This window comes from Oreochromis aureus, linkage group 20 (assembly GCF_013358895.1).
Source record: "Oreochromis aureus strain Israel breed Guangdong linkage group 20, ZZ_aureus, whole genome shotgun sequence".
Lineage (NCBI taxonomy): Eukaryota > Metazoa > Chordata > Actinopteri > Cichliformes > Cichlidae > Oreochromis > Oreochromis aureus.
The window spans coordinates 26,629,195-26,653,999 of record NC_052961.1 but is presented as its reverse complement, the minus strand read 5'-3'; the positions used below and the strand labels follow the sequence as shown (position 1 = coordinate 26,653,999).

General features: G+C 42.1%; 1 protein-coding gene across 2 annotated transcripts in view; it reads right to left on the bottom strand.

Moving 5' to 3' along the window:
- soga1 (suppressor of glucose, autophagy associated 1) overlaps positions 1 to 24,805 on the bottom strand; it is an 88,958-nt gene that overhangs the window by 20,787 nt on the left and 43,366 nt on the right. For both annotated transcript variants that reach the window (XM_039604329.1, XM_039604330.1), the window contains exons 5-10: positions 8,853 to 8,915; positions 6,147 to 6,314; positions 5,858 to 6,011; positions 4,347 to 4,917; positions 2,705 to 3,005; positions 2,163 to 2,384 (exon numbers count right to left, since the gene is read on the bottom strand). In XM_039604329.1, coding sequence (XP_039460263.1) covers positions 2,163 to 2,384; positions 2,705 to 3,005; positions 4,347 to 4,917; positions 5,858 to 6,011; positions 6,147 to 6,314; positions 8,853 to 8,915 — 1,479 coding nt within the window. The remainder of the gene's footprint in view (positions 1 to 2,162; positions 2,385 to 2,704; positions 3,006 to 4,346; positions 4,918 to 5,857; positions 6,012 to 6,146; positions 6,315 to 8,852; positions 8,916 to 24,805) is intronic.

Here is a 24,805-nt window from a genome sequence, read left to right as displayed (position 1 = left end):
AGAGATGGGGGAGGAGGAATTGTGGGGCAAAAATTAAACAAACAAAAACAAAAACAAGCAAAACAGAGGAAATGACAGAAAGCAGGACAAACAAACACAACAATAAGAAAAAACAATACAACCAAAATGGCTCCTATCAATGTGACAACATTACATAAAAAAAATAAACAAATCAAAAAAACAGAACAAATAATGACTTATGGGCCTCACAAGACAAAGAAGAGGATGTAGAGGAAGAAGAGCTTGGTCAGAGAAGAGAAGGAAAGAGTGGAGAAGAAAAAGAAGAGGAGGATGGAGGGTAGAATGAACGGCTGAAGGGCGCGACAGAGGGAACGTAACGGGACGCAGAAGAGCGTGAAGGATGGAGAGACGAGGGGGTAAAAACAGCAATGGGGGGAGAGGAGGAAACGGAGAAGGAGAGAGGGCAGAAAAAGACGAATGGGAGGAGAAGAGAAGGAGTAAGGCAGTTAGGATGAAAGGTCAGAGCGAAGGGGCAACAAGGTGAGGAGGAGGAGAAACGGGTTTTGATGCAAGATGTGAAAGGAGGAGTTGGAAGAAAGGGATGTGAGGGGTGCGAGGAAGAGGAGGGGTGAGGAAGTTAGGTGAGGATGTGTGGAGCAGTGGCAAAAAGAAGGTTTGGGGAAAGGTGGGGAAGGGTGAGGTCAAGTGCAGAAATCGATCGGATATGGTGCCCGTGCAGAGAGAAAGAGGGGAGAGGAGAGAGGGAGGAAAAGGGAGATCGGAGGGGGATTGGAACTCAGAATTGGCCTCTAATGGAGTCTAAACATTGCATTTTTACTAGTTTCACTTGAAACTATGTAGAATTTCATCACAGCAGCTTCCAAGCAACACCTCGATCAGATCAGAGTAGATACAAATTTCTCTCCATGAAGGCACAACAAAACATTCCAGAGGTCTCCATATTTTGCCTGCTAATAAGTCACGAAAGACTTGAATTTTAAACAAATGGGAAAAAATGGTAATGCAGTGGCAGAATTTACCCCTGACCCACCCTCCCACCCCAACATTACTGTTTGAGTCTCATCAGATTTTATGTAATTTTAAAATGTATTCCCAACAGTTGATGGCGGGAAAATAAAAACGACTCATCACATTATGAAAGGACAAGGCAGCCGAGTAAAGCCAAAGCCTCGACTGATTACTGTTAACTTTTGAAAAAAATCCCATACTGGACTTTTTATGGGCCATCTGATAGTTGAAAATACATTTGATGCTGAGAGTAAATCCTCAGTGTGTGACAATCGACTGTGCGCCAAGAACTTCCGAGTGGAGCATTTCAAATGAAGCACGATTGGAAATCTTCTTAGAGCGGCTTCACTTTGGCTTTCTGCTGCTTTTGACAAATCAGTTTGGACAACTTGGATTCTCACATCGTCCCTAATCATTTCAACAGCACAGAGTTTTTCTTTCTCCACATTTTGTGCTTGTGACAAAAACGGATCGCTGTGCAGTAAATAGAAACTAATATAAATAAAGTCATAAACCGAAGAGCAACTAAAACACACAGAACACACACAATTGTTCTATTTTTGGGGGTTTTTAAATTTTCTGTTAAGAGATGGTTATTCTGTAGTCAGCTTCTGGCTTCTCTCTGTGTATTTGGTATATATTGATTAAACAGAACTTTATATGAGCTTAATAACGTCACTATATGCATGCATCAAACAGGCTCCATTTGAGGCCTAAAGCAGCAGCTAAATACAGGTTTGGAGACAACTCAACGGCATGCAGAGGACACGGGTAACATCACGTGGAGAGGCTTACACCGGCAGCTCAAATCTGATTTCATCAGAAGTGTTCCTAAAGTCAAGACATCTTTGTTTTTCCCCTTATCTGTAGGGCTTGAATTACTAAAGTTAATTTAAAATGATAAGACAGAAAACAATAACATTTTATTTTAACGTTTGGGATGATTTGAGCGTGCCGTGTAAAGCTCATTCTTCACCGTGAGGAGAAACTAAAGCAGCATGTTGAAATGGAACTGGGAGTGCTGGTCAGCCAAACTAACAGTAGGCACTGAAAGAACAGAGAAATAAACTAGAACAGAAAAATGACAGAAAAGCTTGAAAAAACAAAAACATACGGAATAAAAGAAAAGCGTGACGAGGAGTGAAAAAAGGGGAGTGTTCCTTTTCGTTTACCTTCTCCTCTGCCCTGTTCTGTGGATCCTGGCCGTCTCCAGAGCAGGTGGTGGAGGTGCAAGGCGACTCCCCTTCCACCTCAAGGTCCCTGCCACCCGCTGGGGTCCTACCCAGGCTGTCTACTTTCTCCACAAAGGACTGAAGCTGGCTGTGCAGGGCCTGAAGCCTGCTGGTCAGAGCACCAACGAGAGGACGGTCGGCCAGATCAGACAGCCCTGAGATCTGAGGACGCAGAAATAACTGAACTTATCCCACAGTCATTACTGGCCGTGTGAGGGACAGGCTAGAGTTGATAAACGATAAGCTGCAGGGCTTAATCTGCAGGTGGCTGAACAACTAGTAGCAAAAAAATTCCAGAGAGAACGACGCAGACATTTGTCTCCTAGGCTACGGTGTTTCACACTCTTGCAGTAACCCTTTCATCTCAATCAAGGAAATGCAAAAAGCTCCACTTTGCCACTATTTAAAATGCTCATGAACTCACTGAGAAGCTGCGTCTTTTAATCTGAAGAACAACAAGAGACAAAACAGAGGACACGTACCTGGCTGTGAGGCTGCGGTTTCTCCAGATCACACGGCTCTGCTGCCTCACTGTTGCAGACCTTGTGAAAGATGGATGGGGATGAAGAGAGGCAGTTCGACTCGGGGGAGGTCAGGAGCTGTATAGCTGTAGAAACCAAGCGAGCCTGGTCCCTCATGGCTAGCAAGGCATCATGATCCTTCTGCCCCAGGCACACAGGCAGCGATGTTGTGGCGTCAGCATTGTCCTCAATCTTCTTTTTCTGTTCCTTAATCTCAAGGGCGTCGTTCTCACCCCCTACCGGCTCTTTGCGCTGGGGTGGACTGATGGAAGAACAAAAAGGTTTTGGTGTTAACAGCTGATATGTGGTGCATATATTTTGCAGTTTTTCTGCAAAATATTTAAACATATATTGATGTTTCCCACAGGATAAATGCTTCCCTTTCAATCCCTGTAATATTGTTCTGATTCCGTTATTAACACTGTTTTGATTTGGCTGTTGGGCCTTAATGTGAGGCCGTCTGTCTGTCAGCTAAAGCCCAGCCCAAACCGACTCATGCAACCAGACAGGAATCCCCAAAACAGCAGCAAATCAAAGTGCTGCAATGGTCCAATCAAAGTAGAGATGTGAACCTGATTAAAAAGCTTAGGAGAGCTGCGCAATAAACCTGCAAAGCCCAATGAACCGAAGCAACGTCATAAAGAAGAGTGGGCCAAAATTTCTCCACAATGATATGAGAGACTGATGAAGTCATACAAGTTACTCCTATTAAAGCTGTTGTATAAGCTGCTGAATGATAGCAGCTTTTTCACCGGACTCTATGCACTCATATGAAAAACATTCTTTTTTACATGACTGTAGCTGGATTGGAGAACGCGGTACACCTGCTAAATATCAGCATGCTTGTGTTATCACTGTTTACAAGCCACATGCTCAGATCAGCTACCATCAGCACTGGCTCATAAAGTCTTTTAAGTCCAGTTCCAATGTTCACTCAACGCCCAAAACACCAAACCCTCACAGGCTTGAATGACGTCGCCTGTGTGTGCAGCAGCAGTGCCACAGTGTGTGAGTTCATGAGCCTGCAAATAGTATTAATAGAGCATTTTGAGACATATTGCAATGATGTTCCCTTGACAACGCCACAACATGTTTCCTATAATTGTGGGCGTGAGAATTTCTTCTTTTACATTTTTTAGTTAATGGACCAGATCTACTTGAACAACATGGATGCTCCTGTGATCGTTTCCTTATCATTATGTCTGCTCGTCTATAATTACGATCAGGAAGCCCGTGTTTCGCCACACTGTTATGAAATTTGTGTAATTCCATTTAGATAAAATTTGCAGAAATGCAGATTTATAGAAATTAGATAAAAGACTCAAAATGTCAACTTTAGAGCTTTTTGGCATGTTATTTTCACAGTGGGACACCCTTAAGCCCTCACGATTGAAAGAAAACGTGACTCAAAATCTGTGAATCTGTAAGTGTGGAGGCTGGGATTGGGCCTAAGTCTTGTTAGCAGACTGAGGCCCAGTCTGATGGCTGTATTATGACAAATCTGCTTTTTGAAGGTGACTTTCTCTTGATCATTTTTGAGTTCCACTCAGTTCCACCCAAAAATGTTGAAAAGCGAACAGGAAAAGAGAAAATATGAAATTACCTGCTGGGGAGGCACTCAGCTGAGTCTCCAGCCTCTGCATCCGTCTCCAGGGCCAGTCTTAATGAAGAGGAGGAGGATGAAGAGGCGGGAGAGTGATAGGAAGCCAGATCACAGCGCTGCAAGTTGGACAGAAGCACGCGATTCTCATACTGAAGCTTCTTCACCTTCCCGCTTAGTTCTCCAATCTGAAGCGTCGCCAGTCGGAGCTCCTCCTCCTGAGTCGGGGTGTCAGTGCTGATAAGCACCGACCCTTCCTGTAACGTGTGCACCGGACTGTCGTTGAGCATCCCGTCTGTCAGCGACATTAATGAGTTGGACGACAGCGCGGATGCAGGAGGCGGGAGCTCAGATTTATAGCGGTTTATCTCGTTCATCAGAAGTTTATTTTGTTCCTCCATCTCAATGAGAGACCTCCTCAGCAGCTCTGCCTCTTCCTCCACAAACTGCAGGTGTCTCTGGAGCTCCATGACGTTTTCAGATGAAGCCCCGCCGCCAAGCACCATGGCACCTCCTGTGAGGCCGAGCCCTGCCCCAAGACCGCCGCCAACACCACTGAGTTCTTGAGGACCATCTAAGGGGAAAAGCAATAAAAGTTAGATGCTAAAACAAACAAGGGCAAAAATTAAAACAAAAGAACATATTTTTGGTATCTTCCTTGAGTCTTTGCACTGTATGCTAACTGGCTACTGACTCTAGCCTCATCTTTACTACACAGCTAACAAGGACATATCAATCTTATCATCCCAGCAGCAAAATCAGTGAATTTACAAAACAGTCTCAAAAGCAATTTAACAATATAAAACGAAAAGAAAAAATGAAAATAAACAAGTTACGGACCTAATATACAGTAAAGCCTGAGCTTTTAGATCACTGGGTTGGCTTTTACAAAAATCTGCCTTACTTCAGTCAGGAATTTAATCACTTTAGTATCCAGGTTTTCAGCTTCAGTAAAGAAAACGGTATATCCATCTGCAGTATTTTATATGAGCAGTATGGCTCTGTCTGCCCTTGAAAGCCTAAGGGAAAGCATACCTTCCTGCCCTTCTGTGCACATACATTAAAAGCCTGAGGCAGAGACAGCAGAACGGAGAGTCCAGAGTACAAAACAGAGCAGGTAAAAGGCAAATAAAACCCCATGATGTTGATTAGGTCAGATACACCTTCACAAGGAGCAGCTAAAGGTGGGTTGCAAAGAGGCTTGGATATCTACAAAGTTTACAACTGAAGTGGGCCAGCACTGAGATCAGCTAACATCAGCTCATGGATCTGGCTTGGCATGCCTCAGCTGATGTTATGCAATACGTGACAGACACAAGTATATATGAGGTCATTATTTACTGAAAGGAGCCAGCATATCAGCATATGTCTTTTTCCTAATTTAGCCACTTCCCGTGTAAGATTTCTAAATACAAAATGTTTCCTGTTGATTTTAAGATAATCTCCAACTCCAAGCGGGTGGAAGATCAGATGAAAAACGGACCACAGAATAATTAAATGATGAGACAAACCACCTTGCGGGCCCTTCATGTCGTCCATCTCAGCCCGTAACCCCCTGTTCTCCACCTCCAGCTCCACAATGCGTCGACTCAGTAGGTTAGCCTCCTCCTCGACCAGCTTTAGGTGGACTCTGATTTCTGCCTCACGGGTGTGGGGGGAGTCGGCAACCTTACAGATGAGATGAGCAGAGAAAAGTAATTCACCTCCTAATTCTTCAAGCTTTCATTTTCAATAATGCAAACTGGCTCAAATGTCTCTGTAGCAAATTGTCAAGTATTTTCAGGAGCCCCATCGTTTCCTCACCTCCTCCACGGTGAGGGAGGCGTTGATGTCTCCGTAGAGCGACCTGTACTTGGCCAGCTCCTCCTTCATGGCCTCGCTGTCCTTCACCAGTTTGGTCAGCTTCTTGCACATCAGGGCTGATTCCTCTTTGGCAAAGTGGAGTTGACATTTCAGGTCTGAACTGTCCTCCTGCAGCGACGGGACAAGACGAAAAGAGAGCACAAAGGTGACGATGCTATAAAAAGTGCTGCATCACAAAGACACCAAAATGCACACAAGCGCGTTACGGAAATGTCAGAGGGCTGTGTCGTTATTTGAGTATCGAATCATCTGCATTAAAAATAAAAATTAATTCAGATTCAAAAGTGCATATGACTAAATGATAAAAAATAATGAAATCACATAAATTTAATAAAAGCACCAGTTGTTTGGGTCTAAGATATAACTGAGAGTCCCCCTCAGGCCTTTCAGTGTAATTGTAAAAATGCAACGGCAGTCCATCATATGATTAGAAAGTCATAAAAATATAATTAGCTGTTGCTAAGCTGTGTTATATGTGTTACAATAAATAAATGATAACAAAAAGATAATTAAATAATGCTCCATTAGTATAATTTATGCAAAAGTTTTAATGGAAAAGTGAATGAAGACAAGTAAATGAGAGAAAAAAAGAGTAGATAAGGTTCAGTGAGTAAACGACAGACAGTCTAGCTTTGACATAGGTTATACAGAGCTGAACGAAGTGACACAAACAAAGTCAGAGCTGCAGACACACTCAGACACACAACAAGAGAACCGGTCAGATCACTTCATGAACAGAGTGCAGCCTTTAGATCCATCCAGACTGAGACCTGGACGGCATTAAAGGTTAAGGTGAATCATCTGAGGACTGATTTATATTCTGATGTTCATAAGTTTAATATCTTGGGCTCTGTATTTCTGTCAGCTTGCTGGTAAAAAAGAAAAAAACTAAACAAAACAGTGCAACATTAAGCCCATGCTGGCTAATGGTGAAACATTATGGTGCCTTTTTCAAGGTCTTTATAGTCTCTCAAAATAACTATATAAAACCACTAGTACTGTATAATAACCCGATTCAATTTTCCTAGAAATAAAAAAGTCAAAAGACGTCTCTCTGTGCTGTTATCCTAAACTCAGTACTAAGCCTTGTCGACCTGAGGTGACCCCGTGCAGCCATTCCTCAGACGCAGCTCCGTGGTTGTATTTGTTTTACGGCCTGTGGAGCGATTCCAACCACATTAAGCTCGACGAGGGCCGGCGAATTTACAGCCATTTATGGTATGTGGCTTGGAATGGGAGCCCGGGCCCGGCTTGTGTTAGCAGCCAGAGAGATGGCGGTGTAGATAATTACCTTCACTGCAAACACCTTCTGTGGTGATTTGTTAGCCTGCTGAGTTTTTATTCTGCATGTGTGTACTTTGTTCTTGTGTAAAACCTGAGCTCCTACACCGCTTACTTCTTTAGTCCCTTTTTTTCACAGACGGGGAAATAAGTCTTTGGGCGGTGTTTAAACTCTTCTAATGACTCAGAAGATTAATGAGGGGGGATCGACTCAAAAACAGTGGAGGAAAAAGCTACAGAATCAAAAGGAAGGAGAGACTGAAAGTGTAATCTTGAGACTTGAGCTGTATTCCCCAAGCAAACAAGAACTGAGTAGGTAAGGATTACAGGAAGTACAAACACCTGCAGGACAAGATGGAGAAGAGTAAAGATGAGAAGGAAGAAGGGAACTGCTGATCTGTCTGCTTCAAACTGCAAGCAGCCCGTTTGGATAGCTAAGAGTGTGATCCCCAGAGGAAATCGCTCAAAATAAGCAGAGACGCACAAACAACAAAGTCATGAGTTGTGAGGCCAAAACACAGAAAGGATGAGAAGTTTCCTAACTTGACACATTCAGTGTCTATTCTGAAGTTTAAAACAGAAGTGAAGGTTTGGACTGAAACAAATAATAAGACATACGGAGGAGGTGTTCGGGTTTTTCTAGTGGTGACTGAAATATCCGCATTTGTATTTATTTGTTTGCCTGCTTTCAATTATTATCGTAAAATGACTGTCACTGTAATGAGACCATAACAATTCCTCATGGCATGTTCCATATGCATGCTACACTTTACAATATCATACTCTAATGCAGGGTATCATTTATGTGTGGGAACGTTCATGGAGGGCAGCTTTTCATAATTATATCAGCGCTGTTCTGCTTTTCCTGCTCGATCAGGGCTGATAACAGCCATAGCCCACCTGCAGCACATGTGATTACATTTCCAGAGAGGTGACAGTTGCCTGCGGCGATGCTGACACTAAAAGCTACACCACAATATGATACAGTTTAATATCTATATTTCATATCTTTAGCTGTTATCGCTAGCTGTGGATGTCTGGACAGGCAGGAATGGAGCTTCGCTGTAATAAATAGGAATATCCTGAATGAATGCTTACCTATTAAAGAAAGCTGTATTATATCACAGCCTTGCAGATGCTTTTGGAGGAGTTATACTCTGTGTTCGCACAGAGCGATATAGTTCTGTAAAGGTTTCCCTCCGTCCCTGAAACCTACAGACGTAACTTCTCACGCTCGTCATTCATATCAATACCACTCGCTCTCCTGCTATAAGAGTCTCAAACTGCAACGCATTGTGTCTCGTATTGATTTGTTAAACCTTCTGGAGTAACACACAGACGTGTGCGAGCGTGCTCGGTCCTTACCTGTGGGCCGAGCTTCTTGTCAGGTTTGTTGTTGGGTCGTGCTCCTCGTTTCTTCTGGGAGTTCTGAAACAAAGACACACACAGAGCCTTATTAGTAAGACTTGACACCACATTGACTGTGAACTGTTTCAATAAAATGAAGAACGGATTCAGTCTGAAAGGAAGACGAGAGAGCAGGGACTTAGGACCATCAAAAAAGTGGTAATCTCAACTTGTCAGCATCACTGTTGTTTTGTGCAGCAAATGGGACATCATTTTTGGGTTCTTTTGCACTTTAACGTCACTAAATAACAGATTTAAGTCAGTGTAACTGCATGAAGCCGCAGTCTAAAGTCTAAATACCGGAAAAACAGCTACCTTGGCTTTGACCAAAGGTGACCACGTTGGACTGCCAGCATCTTTTAGGTTCACTAATTACCATGTTCTATTGTGTTTGTTTAATATGTAGAAAATTGATGGATATTTGAGGCTAATAATCCCTTTCCTATGTCAAAACATCCAAGTTAAAAACATTAAAAATTCCATTTACAGCATAGTGCAGTGTAGTTTTCCTTTCAAATGATTTTTTTCCTTTCTTTTAAAACCCATTCAGCGTTTATTGAGGCTTAAAGGTAGGACTGAGGTTGCTGCCACAAAAAGATGCATGCGTAGAACAAATTGGGTTTTCTCTACTACTACAAGAGCAGTCACAATGTATAAATGTCAAGGACTTAAAGTGTGAAAGGCAACAACAGAGAAAAAGCCCTTTTTACACACATAAAGAGCAAAATCAGACTTCTAGTGTGGACCGGATAAGGACATTAGTCATTCCTGGTTTTTAAAAAATGGTGTCAGCACAAACATTATGTTGTGTCTTCAAAAGTACAGAAGGTAATGGATGATGAGACACTGGATACATTGGATACAAATCTGCTTTTTAGGCAGATTTAAGCCTGCATTACAATTAGAATTAGACAAATATATTTAAAATACTCAAAACCTATTTTTTAAAATTCATCATGATTGCCATTAATGGGCACACCGGAGTCATTAAATGCTTTTCTTATCCGTCTGTGCTTGATGTGTACCTGTAAGTGGCAAAATATCCAGACTATCTTTGTTTGAGCAGCTCTTTTCTTGTTATCTTATTTTGTACAAACAATACACTATTGTATGTACAGGTGCAAATCTGAGCCTTAATCTGCAACTGAAACTACATCAGGGAAGTATGAACCTCATTCCAGAGCCTTATACGCCACACACACACACACACACACACACACACACACACACACACACACACACACACACACACACACACACAGAAATATGAAATTCCAAACACACTCTTTCATATGACACACTTCCTCTCCCTCTTGGGCTAAGCTTTGGATGTCACTGCAGTGGTGATGTGTATCATTTCTGTGGAGATTTGAATCAACACTGATAAGAGCGTGGAATTACAGCTGTGAGGTGGAGGTACAAGCGCTGGAATAAAGAGACACACACACACATCATCCTCTGTTCGTCCAAGTGTCTTCCCAGTGCATCAGACTATCATAAATCATCATCCTTCCCTCTCTTTACAGCCAATCATCACACATACACATGCACACACAGGACAGACGCTGCAGTGCAAGCAGCCAAGCTCATCTGGCTCACTCCGTTTCCATGGAAACAAGCTACTGTGCAATGAGAACTGCCGACAACAAAAGAAAGAAACGGAGGGATGAATAGAACAAAAAGGTGATAAAGGACGACATAAATATATAAACAAATGCTACTGTTTGGGTCATTTTTTAGATCTACAATGTCGTTTTTAATTTTCCCCGAATGACCAGGCTTTAAGTGAATTATTAAAATGCTCCGCGGACACTATCAAGCACAGAGGAAATTTCAAAATATTTCATCTTATAACCAGGTGTATTGTAGCGAAGCATCAGACTGAAGGACATTTATTTATTTGTTGGACTTATCCATCCATCACTGCTTTTTGTATTTTCATCCATTCTGCTCTTTCATTTCTTCCAAGTGCTCCACTCATTATTCTTTGGGCTATTTCCTGACTTTTAATTTTTCATCTTTCCATGTCCTCCTTTACTCTCCCAACCCATTTTATAACCAGTTTATCGAGTGCAAACAGTGGTTAAAAGCTCTGAACTCACTGATCGATAGGCCTGGCTGATAATGGAACCATTGATTCTGGCTGGAGGTTGAACAGATGTCAGAACTGTTGGATCAGGTTTTCAGCTGGGCAGCAATCACTGCGATCCGCGAATTTCCAGCAACAGCAAACGCTGCTCTGTCTGACAAATTGTCATTGGAGTTGAAAATGCAGTAAATGAAAAGTTCCTAAAACCTTTTATGAGGAAAGGTGAGCAGCAATCTCCCGAGTTAAAAAGTGAGGCCAATGAGGAAAAGGGCCAAAAAGTGCAGTTCTGTAAACGACCACTTAAAGCTGGCTTCTAGCTGAGTTCTGATATGGATTTCTCTTATACCAGACAAATAAAAGGGGGCTGCTGTCCCCACATGGGAGGCAAAATGACATTTTGATGTTAGAGACCTTTAGAGACACATCATTGATCACAGCAGCAGGAAAAGTATAGCTGTATTGCAATACCTGTTGATTCTTTGGCGAGCTGGACAGGAGCACAACAAGCTCTAAAGAATACGAACTGATATGTTAGGAAACTGTTGCACATTTGCGATAATCCAACAGACTGTCAGTCATCTGTGTGATCCTCTGACTCTTTACACAACGGAAAACAAAAAAACTAGCAAACTAGCAGTAAAAGCTGACAAATGCCCGGACAGGCTGGATTGCAGAAACTGATAAACCATTATGTCAGAGGTTCTTCTCGCTGCAATTTGCATCAACGGGCATAAAGCTGACCAAACTATCAGCTTAACAGCTAAAGCGAGAACTTCACTGTCTGAAGCTGGAATAAAAGGATGGTGATGGCAGCTGTCCTTTTAAATATAGTAAATATATATGTTTCTGCTCATCATTGATGCAATGACATTAACATTAACTACCTCAAATATAATGATCAGTCATTACCCTTCAATATAAAAGACAACCTAACATATTTCTATTCCTTTTCCTGGCACCCCGGTTTATTTGATGTGCACACCCTCATTTTCACATAAGCATGCTTTAAAATGTTCATTATTATTTTATGTAAAAGCACACACACTGTGCCTGAGCCTGGTTCTCATGTTTCTCAGCCTGTAGGTCTACGGTTACGCTGCAGATACGGTAACAAGTCAACTTCCATGTTATCTGATAACATATTTAATAGCGTCTGACTGCTGCCTCTGCTTTTTCAGCAGCAGCAAAGGTTGTGTCAGGATTTATTTTACAGTGACCCCACTGTTGATCCTGCAGCAGAAATGCTGATGAAAGGGGCGATGGAGACAGATAAAAAAAATGTGAGGGGGAAATGATGACATATCCAGAGAGTGCCAAAAGGAGGAGCAAATAGATGGATTTTCACAGTCAAACACTATTGCCTGAGTAAACCTCAGGATGAAGGGGAACAGATCAGGACAGAGAGGGAAAGAGGAAGAGATGGCCAGTGACAAAGAGACAGAAAGCAACAACAATGGCAGAGGAAGAAAAAAGGGAACGTGAAAGAGAGAAATGTTGTCATTCCTCTGTCATGGATGAAGAGTCACAGCAGTGTAAACTTTTCTCCTTCCAATCCAATCCGATCCACAGCTCATCCAGTCATGGCGTATGGTACTGCAGAGCAGGGTGGGATCAAACGCGGTGAGACAAACACCCGAAGGAAAGTTGGGACAGTCTGGAAGAGGGCCATGAAAAATGTTTAAAATGTTTGGCAGCTAATGAGGAACGGCAAAACCTAAACAAAGCAATGCTGCAATTCATGATGTGGCAATTACAACATCTGTAAAGGGCCAAAAATTTAAAAATGTGAGCGAATAAGAATTAAATAAAATCTACTTTATTGTGATGTTACTGTTGCTGAGAGCTTGAAAGACTGGAGAGAAAGAAACTGACATGCTTTCTGAGTGGAAATGGTTTTAGCAGCGAGTGAGGTTACGGCCCGTCACACAGGTTAACTGACAATACATGACACTGCTCCCGGAAAACGAGGGGGAGAGAGAGGAGACTGCAAAGAAATCAGATTTGCTTTCAGTGTACAGACTCACTTAAACCAACCGGGCATGAAACCCTGGGCGTGACACAGCAGAGAGGAAAGGACTTCTAGAAAGAAATGGACTGTAAGGACAGGAGTCTAACTTTGTCTTTACACCCACAAACTGAGGGCCTTTTTTCTGGTCCCACTCTCTGCCTCTATACACGGATTTAAAGGTGTACGCTGGCTGCACACACGGCATCTGTGGGGATCAAACTCTTAACCTGGGCTACAAAACTCACTGTTCAACTGTCCAACATTTTTCAACTGTGACATTTTCAAGCTATTTGCTGATTTCATAGATTAGTTCACAACAGTTTTGATGCAGGGGTATCCTTTTATTTTGTTTTTCGAGTAGACACGGCAGAGCAAAGGTGTGCCTCATATCCTTGTGTTGTTTCCACATTATCGTAATAACGTTGGTCCAGGATCAACATTGCACTGACCAATCATGTGGATGTGATGTGATAGCTTTGCAATGTGGGGAGAAAAAATGAAAAAATAAATCCTCTGTTTATATAAATGGTAAATGGCCTGTATTTGTATAGCGCTTTACTAGTCCCTAAGGACCCCAAAGCGCTTTACACATCCAGTCATCCACCCAATCACACACTGGTGATGGCAAGCTACATTGTAGCCACAGCCACCCTGGGGCGCACTGACAGAGGCGAGGCTGCCGGACACTGGCGCCACCGGGCCCTCTGACCACCACCAGTAGGCAACGGGTGAAGTGTCTTGCCCAAGGACACAACGACCAAGACTGTCCAAGCTGGGGCTCGAACCGGCAACCGTCCGATTACAAGGCGAACTCCCAACTCTTGAGCCACCATCGCCCCATGAAATGTATAAAACTCTCCTGGAACAAATGGTTAGCACTTAATGCTAACCGAACGCTCCGATAACATCCCTGGTCAGTTGCAATGTTAATTATTTTTATAATGATACAGGATACACAAATAAAGCAATGACTTCCTGGACATGGACAGAATACATATAAATAATTATGCATAATTCTGAGGAAGGTCTGCACCAAAATGCTGCAAAGTCAGATTTTAAATCACAAAACTTTTATGTCACTTTTAAAAATATTGTTGTCTGAAGAAAAAAAAAGAGTCTTTCAGTCACTGATGCACTGCTGCAAATAATTTACTCTGAAGGTAGAACTTAGATCAGATTGCTCGAATATTGAGTGAAAGTGTGTGTTTGTGGGTGCCAAGGGGAGTGCGCAGGTTTCTGGAAAGAAAATTGATTTATTTGAAGTGGATGAAGCACCAGACTCTCTCTCTCTCTCTTTGTTTCAGGCAGGGGAGCAGTCTCTGCATGAAAGAACAGGACACTGGCGTCTCATCATCACCAAGGCACACCCGGGAACAAAGACTGGCCACAACACAGCACATAACGAGTTGCATAACCCGGGTGTGTGTCTGTGTGCGCGTGCAAGATAAGAATGGATGGTGGTGCAGAGAAATGGAAGAGTGACAAGTGGGAGAGGAGGAGATAATTAGAAAGCACTATCCCTCCTAGTGCTAACAAAACACAACAAATCATCAGCGCTTGCTGCTACAAATCATTAAATTGGCTCATTAATGAGGTTTGAAAGGCAATTAATCTTGTTTTTTTATCACTCTGTTTTGGGGACATAAACTGCCTTGCATTCTTAAACAGGCTAAATTAACACATCCGCTATTTACACACTGAAAATCCAACAATGTCAACACCAAAACACAACAGTGTGCTTGGGATGTTGTGAACACATCTCAACATCATATTTATAGTTGAAAAATCCCTTTGCTTAATTCCTGGGATGCACAAGCAGCGTTAAGCAGCTCTTCCCGACTGCGTGCAGACAGAGCAAATCCGCTCCGAGCACAGCGGAGCAGAACAGATAATACGAAAGCAACACCAACGTTTTCCCAATCCCCAGCCCGCTCAGCTCATTACTACACGCTCACACTGTTTCTCCATACTCTGCAGTATCTCTCACACCCTCTTAACACACATTTCATGAAAACGTTACAACACCCTGCTAGTCCTGAATTAGGAAATAATAAGCCCATTTGCTGTGAGCGCTTCAAGCATAAAGCCACTTTGGCTGCTGTGGTTATGTCCATGAACTCCAACTTTTCTAAATTTCCATTTTCTAAATTTGCTTATAACTTTCAATCACACTGGTGGTTTTACTGTATATGATATTATAAACAAATTATTTCTGCAATTAGATGTTTTTAGTTTGAGTTTCCATTTTTTTCCACTTTTTCAATAAGATGTAAACGGTGCAGATAATTTTTAGATTCAAGATTCAAAGATTCAAAGTGTTTATTGTCATGTGTACAGAAGAAATAGCATTTCTATGTGCAATGAAATTCTTCCTTTGCTGTCCATACACAAATGCCACGCACAGTGGTATGAATTTTCTTGTGTTTTTCACCAGTATAGGGATAATATTTTAATAAGATCCAGAGAAAGAATTCAGGAACATCTGCTGTCACATATCTTGGTACTGAAAAGAATGAAGATGAACAGACTTGTTGACCAGAAGTATCGACACGCAGCTCTAAATGTGTCCTCCAACAGAGATTTGTTTCTTGAACACTCCTTTACATCTTTACTCTTCTTTTAGATAAGAGAACACAGTGAGGTCTCGTATCATCACCAACATTAAATAAAAGAAGCCTGGCTGGCCTTGAGGTCTCAGCAGATGCAAAGAAAAAATACCTTGAGAAACCTTGAGGTCAGTGGCGGCGTCAAATCGGTGGGGTTCAGTAAAGGCTTGATTGAGCGGGACCTTTCCACACCTCTCTAAAATAGGAAGAGCTACCATAAAAATCCTGCACACAGATTTTACACCTCCAGTGAGCAATTGGGGGGGGGACTGCTGCAGAAATAAAGATGCAGGGTTTTGAAAATGCTGCATCCGGCTTCAAAGTAAAGATGATTTGTATTTGTAAGTGACGTGATAAAACCTGTCAGAGTAGCTACTCTGGCCTCGAGTAGAAATTTCAAGATCTGGGCACATTAAATTTGATGCTGGAAACATCGTGGTTAGGCAACACATCAGAGAGCGATGGGAACGGGAGCGTGTGAAGAAAAACAAACACATTTGTTCGTTCATTTCGTCACACTTGCTCATTTCTTGCTTCATTTCTTGCTCTTCTACTCTTTGCATGGTAAAATGAAATGCAGCAGAGCCCTGTGCAGTCAACAAACTCTGTTAGTAATGTTTGCTATAATGAAATATTCATTTTTGACAGCTGAAAGCTAATGGTGACACATTCCTGACTGTATTGAAATAGCAAAAATGACTGGTTTGAGTTCTTATCAATGATACTATTGAATAAAAAAAACCAAAATCCATTTTTCATATAAACAGTGTGATGTAGCCTCCGCTGCCTTAAACTGGGAGGTAAGTTTCACACAATCACACAGGAAAAAAACACCAACAGTGAAGAGGAGGAATGAAAAAATGGAAAGCCAGTTTGGTTAGGGATGACCGAGCTTTCCAAAACTATCAGACTGGCGCATTAACAGCAGAAACGCAAGGATCCAATTAACGCAAACAACGAAGTCGTTCATTTTCGAAATGTAATTTTTGTTGCGTGACGTAGCAACTCGGCTTTAATCAGAAAAGGATTCCTGGGAAAAACTCACTTAAGGAACGTCTGAAACACCAAACGGCTCCAGTTCAGAAATCCGGCAATTAGTTGACGTCAGTGTGGACTTTATGGTGGAGTGTAAAACAAAGGTGCCTTTCTCTAGCACACACGCACACATACTCACTGCATGCTATCTCTGCTCGCAGCCAGTTATGTCCTGCTTTCAAAGTACAGCAGGGAAGGCAAGAGGAAGAAAAAAAACTGAACAGAAGAGAAGCTGATGAATGAGAGCTGTATGTGAATGAACAGGCTGGTGCCATCACGGTGAAGAAGGCAAAGCAGGCGACTGCATCATCTTCATAGAGATACAGGGAGATGTGGAGGAGGAACAGACACGCTGACTGAAAACTATTAATCTAACAGTTTCTGTCTGGTGCTTCGGGATGTCTGGGTGATAGGGTCGCAACCCCGGCAGACTGAGTGAGACAAAATGGTACAAATAACATTTCTTTTTTGTATTTCTCCCTGTCTGTTGTCTGCTAAACATGCAGTGGAAAAATAAAAGCTAGATATCACGGCGAAGCTCCTTCTGACCGCCGTGTTATGTAGCTATAAAGTATCTGGTGAGTGTATGTTAATCTATATGAGCACATTAAACCTCTTATTAGGGAATTTTGCTAAATAGTACAACTAGGATCAAAGGCAGGATATGATTTAAATTTCCTGGGTACTGTTACGCTGTGGAGAAAACAATGGGAATCCATGGCTGCTTGTAAATCCTCACTCATGTTTGTTTTTTAACGCCTAAACATATGACCACCTGTGTTTACAGATGTGTTTACCTGGATTTAATCCTCTCCTGTGAAACAATAGTTCTGTGAATGCTTGGGTACGTGGCCATTCCCACCGGTGGGGCCAGTTTCCCATCAAGAACCTGTTCCATGTATTTCCACCCAAAAAAATAAATAAATCTGGCACCAGCATGACAAACCTGAAACTGGCCATCAGCGGCTGTGGGAGTGGCTTCTGAAAAAAAATTCCAATTCCTGGTGGATTCAGCCAACACATTCTGCTAGCTACAATTTTTCTTCCCACAGAAATGACCCCAAATCCTGCTAATAAGAAATGTGGGTTGGCTCTCAAAAGGGACCGAAGCTGACTTGGCATCAGAACTGGCACCGACACTAGTGTGTGTTGGTAGAAAACAGTTTATTCCTAACATCTTCTCCTCACACACACACACACAAACAGAAAAAAGACCTAATCTTTCAGTATGTCACAACATAGCTTAACCACAACTGGATGCAAACACCTTTCTATCGCCTCTGCTGATGAATTGTTTTGTCAAACATTAGCGTTAATTAATTACAGCAGGTCTGATGGAAATTTCCTCTGCGCAATTTTCCTCCGTGCAATTAAAATGATCCAAACCCTGCTGCGAATTAGTCAGTGTTTTCTGGGAAATCACCTGAAGCTGAGCTGACACACTCTCCTCCAGCTGCTGGAGCACCATGCAAAGGCTGCCCAGCTGCAAGAGCTGAGAGTCTCATTCATTCATGTGCTGTTGCTTTTGAATACTATTACTTAAAAGAAACAGTTGTGTCGCGTCTTAAAATGTTCCCACCGTGTCTGTTGTGGCGTTTCGCTGTGGAAATTAAGCCTGACATGATGTAACACAAGAGTGATTCAGCTCACATCCGCCTGTGCGTATCATTGAAGCTTAAGCCAATAGAGTGAATGGTCTATTAGCATTGCATTAGCATAGCATTAGCAGAGCAACAAAGAGCTGCAAGACAGATAGAGCTTGGATATGATACTCTGCAACACCAGACTGTACAGAAGAGAAAACCAGCCTCCTTCTCTTCAGTTTACTTTGGCTCTTCACAGACAGACACACACACACTCTGAAACAGGCAAACAAAGGATCAAGAATCAAGGAAGATGAGGAGAGGAGAGGATGGAGAAGGAGGGGCAGAGCAAGGAGGATTTGTAGGTCTTTGTTACTAAAACCACTGCTGACTCCCAGCCACTTCCATTACAGAAAAGCTGATAGTGTATATCTGCCGATGTGCGTGCGAGTGTGTCTCTAGACGCTCTGCTTATTAAGGCAGTGTGTTAGTAGGTGACCTTGCGCAAATGAACAGCCTTCAAGTGGTATTGATCTGAATTATTCATATGTGTACAGTGTGCACATTGTGCCTTGACAGTGCGTGTGTGTGTGTTGAGCTGCAACATGGGTGTGCATAATATAAAGTCCAGCCCACTACATGTGCGAGTGAAGGGATCTGTGTGTTTTTATGAGTGTGCCTGGTAGAGCTGGAAGCTGAACAAAGCAACGTCTGCAAGCACAGCCTAAGAGGAGGACTCGAGTGTGTGTGTGTGTGTGTGTGTGTGTGTGCGTGCGTGCGTGTAGTAGACATCAACCCCTAATGCCAAATACCTCTCTCACCTCCTTCCTTCCTTCTCTTCATGTGTCCACAGGGTCCTAATGCCTTAAAAGTTTCCTTATTCCATTTATTATCAATCAATACAACCAATATTATTCAGTTAAACTGTGTGCCAATCACAAGCGCCAAATATGCCCCTCATGGACTTGTTTTCTATTCCCTATTGTGCTCTTTTTTTGGCTTTGGAGTAGACGGGCACATTTTTGGCATTTTCTGGTTGATATTTGATCAAAATATTAAGACACTGCTACATCTACAAGAACACAAAGCAGCCACGGTGTAAACGTCCAGATTATCCTGATATTGCAGTAAAAACTTGCAGCTGATGTGCCACTGCAATCTAGAATGATAGTTTCTAACTATATAATATATAACATCACTACAGTCCTGTACACAATATAAGGTTTTGTGTGTGCCCACTATAAGCAGTTTGCCCCAGTGCACTGATACCACGGATACTGACTTGTATTTGCGTCTGCCTATTTTGCAATTTTAGTAGTGATGTCAGAATTAAGTAAGACGTCCAGACAGGTGCATCACAGACATCAGACTCTTAATATTTGATCATCTGACCTCCTCTTCTCTGAGAAGCAAATCCAGGGAGTTAAGGATGCAGTATCCATTTACATCCCCCCGCCTCCCGACAAACGCCTCAGCAACCGCAGACCATAATATGTTGCCTTGGCGATGGCTTTTGCAGCCTGTCGCTAAGGCACCCTGTTGGCAACACATTAGTGAAAAGACAGAGAGACGAAGAGGAGGACGGAAGCGGGAGAAGGAAATGTGGGAGGGGTGAAGGGGGGCAGGATGAATGATAAGTGGGTCGGAGGAAGAGAAGAAGGAAAGAAGGAGGAGGAAAGGAAAGAAGGTGTTTCAAAACAAATCAGAAACAATAAAGTACAGGAAGTAAAAGGCTTTTGACAGCTTCACCTCTTCAAACCCAAACCATGACTGATGACCAATTACAACTGCCCCTCTTATTTTCCTGTTTATTTGTTGTCATTTAGTAAGCTCTTCGCTAATAAGGGCAGACAAAGAAACCATATATATCTACATAAACACCATTATTCCCTCTGTGTGTCATGTAAGAACATAAAACATGTGACATGATGACGGACTGTCAGCGGTGGCACAGAGAGAAGCAGAGGCAATGAGGAAAAGATTTACTGGTATAATAAGAATAATATGACACTATAATTCTGCAGTCATAATAATTGCATTAAAGGAAATAAGACAAAATTCCGAGTGTCTCATTGCCGGCTGTAAAGTGTTTCCCTGCCACACTTCTTTTTCCTCGCAATCATTTTTTCTCTTCCAATTCGTCCTTGCGTTCTCATTGCAGAGAAAAAAGCTCCACCGACAATATTTCTCTGCATATATTTGGACATAATTTTTTAAAAATGGCTGTCCAAATGCAGGGCAATGTGAAACTGTCATAAGCCTGATTTATTGTTTAGCACAGGGAGCAGCATGGAAAAACCTTTTTCCAGTCTACTCGGTGCAACATATTATCCAGCCTGCAAACATGAGTCTGGGTTTTGTGACTCTTAATGATGACTTGCCTAGTAACTCTTATGCTTAGTAGATGATTGCAAGCAAATAAGTCATCAAGTTTGATACTTTTTTATGTTTTAAGAGTCATGTTGTGCAGTCGCTCTTGGACTGCAGGTGGCTCTTAAGTTGTCTTTGCAGTTTTATTTACACAGGAACATTTTCTTTCTTTAAGAAGTCATCTTTGGCTGCTATTGATCATGCCCGACGCTTTATAAAAAACAATACTTTGTGTAAAACTTAAAAGACGTGTCCTGATGGAACTGTTTTAATTGTTATTTGCTACTTGAACTTGAACACCTGTCTTTTATGGTACAGTCACACTAGAGAAAACAGTGGTTGCAAGTCGCAAGGAGGTTGCTGTCCTATTTTTTACCTTAGTGTGACTGAGGTGTTAAGCTAAGGGGAAAGTGTTGTAAATGCAGGCTTTCAGTTGGTTTCAGTCGTCGTGTGTTCGTTTGCCATCTGGTCTGGTTAAACAAGCATTAAACATCATCTTTCCTCCCCCTTTTTCTCTGTGGCAGGCACCTGATCTGACAGCAAGTGTTACCTCAGAGTCACAGAGAGAAACCATATGTGAATGAGAAAACACACACACACACACACACACACACACACACACACACACACACACACACACACACACACACACACACACACACACACACACACACACACACACACTCAAGCGCCTTCATCAACATACCGGGTCTCCATCTGGTGTGTGTGACAGAGGATGTCCCAGCAAAGCATAAAACAGCACCCAGTTAGATCCTATAAATAGAGAGCATCATCTACAGTTAACACCTCTCTGCTCTCCTGCAGCCAGGCCCTCTGCCTCACAGTTTATGTTTTCAACAGGGAATGGAGGAAAAGCCCAAAGTTAACCTCGCGCACCTACGCACCTTATCACCGAGATTAGCATCAGACAGAAAGTCAGATTGCGGTGAGAAGGAAGCAACAAAGGAAGAAACTCAGGGTTAGACATTACTGTGTGTGTTTTTCAAGGGTAAATGTCCTGAATCTTTAAAGGATCATTACTGCGGGATGATTATCTTGCAATTTGTGAGCTCTGGTTTAGTAGTACACATGGTGCACTACTTGTATTTTAGGCACAAAGGTGATACAAAGGATCCTGGGAAGCTGAGTGGGATATCAATAGTAGCAAGCACAGTGTTACTAGTACTGATGCTCTGTTATAAAGGCCCCTATAGGCTTGTCAAATGATATTAGCCTATCTGCAAATAAGATAACATTCATCAGCATTGGTGACATTTCTATTTCTTCATAGACATATACACTGTTATTCTACAAGGTTTGGGTATCTCCACAGACATTTTAAGCAAATACATTTAGAGGAGGGGGCATTAAATCCAAAAATCCAAATCCAATTTATTTATATAGCACATTTAAAAACAGAAGGTTTGCCCAAAGTGCCGTACAGAAACAAACACAACATAAAACCACTGACACTCACATTAAAACATAATAATACACATAATGAACATATCAACTCACACCAGTCTGAACGCTATCGAAAAATGTGCGTTTTCAAAAGCAACTTAAAAACAGGAAACGAAGATGCCTGCCTAATATTTAAAGGCAGTGTATTCCAAAGTTTATGCATATGGTCAGTGGCTTCCTGATAAGCGTGTTTCACATGTTTAATTAGTCAGTATATCTTGTCATTTGCAGTTTCACACATGCCACACACAGACACACGGGGTGTGCTAGCTAACGGTCTGAGTGTACTGCATGTGTATGTGCAAGAGTGCAGAGTGAAGTGAAGCGTGTCTGACAGGCTGACTGTGTGTCCAGTAATTGGCAGCATGAACTCCATCAGTCTGTGGGAGCGATACTCCCTTTATGTTCGATGTAAAGATAAAAGAGAGCGCAAGTATTAAATGAAAATTGCAGCAATAACATCACATCTCACTGTTGTTTTTTCTATTTTAACTGTCATGTGAAGCATTATGCATATGAAAGAAAAATGAAAAATAATTCTATTTAACAGTGTGTCCGTCCCACAGGAGAAGGCCACAGGAAGCCATTGTGAGGTTCATGAAAGCAGACTAAGTGAAGCCCTTTGTGCTTTGAATAATAACTGGCTGTTTGATCTCACTGACAGCAGAACAAAGCCTGACTCTGATGGACATGTCAGGGTTCTGGTGACCTTTTAGGTGTGTCTGACAGTTCAAACACAATGACAAAGACCAAACACAGGCACCACCCGCAGGCATAACTGTGGTATCAGCGCGATTAGCAAAAGAGGACAGTGCTGAGATTATACACAGGCTTTCCAGATTTCCAGACACCTGGTTTAACTTAAAATTCAAAGACTTTTATTCATAAATAATAAATAAAGCAATACCTTCTGTTTTCATTTCAATGCCAGTGAGCTGCACTCCAGCACAGAACAAGAAACAAGTGCAAAACCAGATCAGAGCAGAGCAAATTAGGATTTAATGCCTTCTAACGTTGACCACTCCTACTGGGGTTATAATTTCATTTGACATTCAAGAAGATATCTGTACCATAAGCCTTAAATAACCTGTCCCCGGTGTTTGTCTGGGTTAAACTGTTGATTTCATTAGATTTAATTAACATCCTGATAACTGAGCTCACGCATAATGAAGCTGCAAAACACTTGAGGCGTGCTCTCATACCAGCTGAAACGTATCTTCCCTTAACTGTCAGAGATTTCCTGTGTTTGTCGACAGACATTAAACACACCACTCGTCTCTTAGGCTCGCCGTTCGCTCCCCTCATCTTTTTTTCTCATCTCTCCTTCCATCAGGGTCCCGCAAATCCAGGCAATCAGTTGCTGTGACAGGAAATCAAACAGGATATGACAGGCTGATTGGAGCCTTAGCCTCACTTTCTGAGGAGAAAGAAATGTTGTGACCTTGTCTTGTCCACCAGTAATAACTGCTTATGGGAGGAAAAAAAACTGCATGTGTTCATACCGTGCATATTTTGTATCCAGGAAGCTACTTTTAAAGTTAGATCTGTCTTCTTCTTTCATGCTTTCGTGCATTAGGGGAAAAATATAATTCCTCATTATTACCACTGCATACATTACAGCCTTCCAGTGTTCTGGTGTGGATGTAGACTCACATGCTGGGTGCAGGACTGGCTCTTCTCACTCTTCCCACTCACTTTACTCAGCTTCTTCCGTCTTTCAGGAGTAATACAAATCGCAGAAATAAAGCCTGAATTATTCCTGTGTGCGCTATTAACAATGACTGATGTGGCATTTATAATTACATCACAAACATTAGCAGCTAATAGGAAAAACAAATCTTCTCCACATGGCACAGTGTGAGCTTATTCAACCCAGTTACCGGCTCCTGTGAGCTGATTATTGTGGCTAATGTAACTCGCACAGATGCACGCAACCACACCCAAACAAACACGGGCATTCAGTCGTTAGCTGTGAGTTAGAGAACGAGTTTAATGCGCTTTTAGCACAGTTTATCGACCCTCATGACCTGCTACAAGGGCTTGGGATGCGACTGTCACCCTCGACAGGAGATGAGCAACGCTAATGAACACGGAGGGCATCAATGTGGAGCTGTTATGTTTTTATCGCGTGGCTGTTACTGTCTCCAAAGCAGATTTTGCCCACGGGACAATAAACTTTAGTGCGTCATAAATTACAAGGAGAGGGAGAGAAGAAAGGAAAATGAAGGCAGGGAAAGGCGACGAGAAGGACAGAGAGAACAGAAAGGGCAGACTTGGAGAAAACAAAATATCATCAAATTAGTTCAGAGAGTTTGTCAGATCGTCACTGCACTACATTATAACTTACAATCACAATAATTTAAAAATATCTTTCAGAATACTTCTTTATTTCATACAGGGGTTGAAAGCTGATTGCCAACTGGTTGTATTCTGGTTATATTCCTACGCAAAAACAAAGCTGCTGAGTGTTTATGCCATTTTGCATCTTGCACCCCTGGACCAAATTCAAAAAGAAAAATTTAGTTAGTTAAAACAAGCAAATGTATTTAAAAATACATAAAAGAATTGCTTCACAAAAGTACAAATCTCTAGCAATGATGGCAGACAACAATTTTTCTATTTCCGATCCCAAAGTTTAACAGTAACTAGAAAGCGAAAATTTCAGAAGAAATTTTATGTGTGCCTATGCCGCTGCTAATCACTGTAGTTTGCCATTCATACGGCTACAGAGAGCAAAACTCAGAAGAGCAGCCATT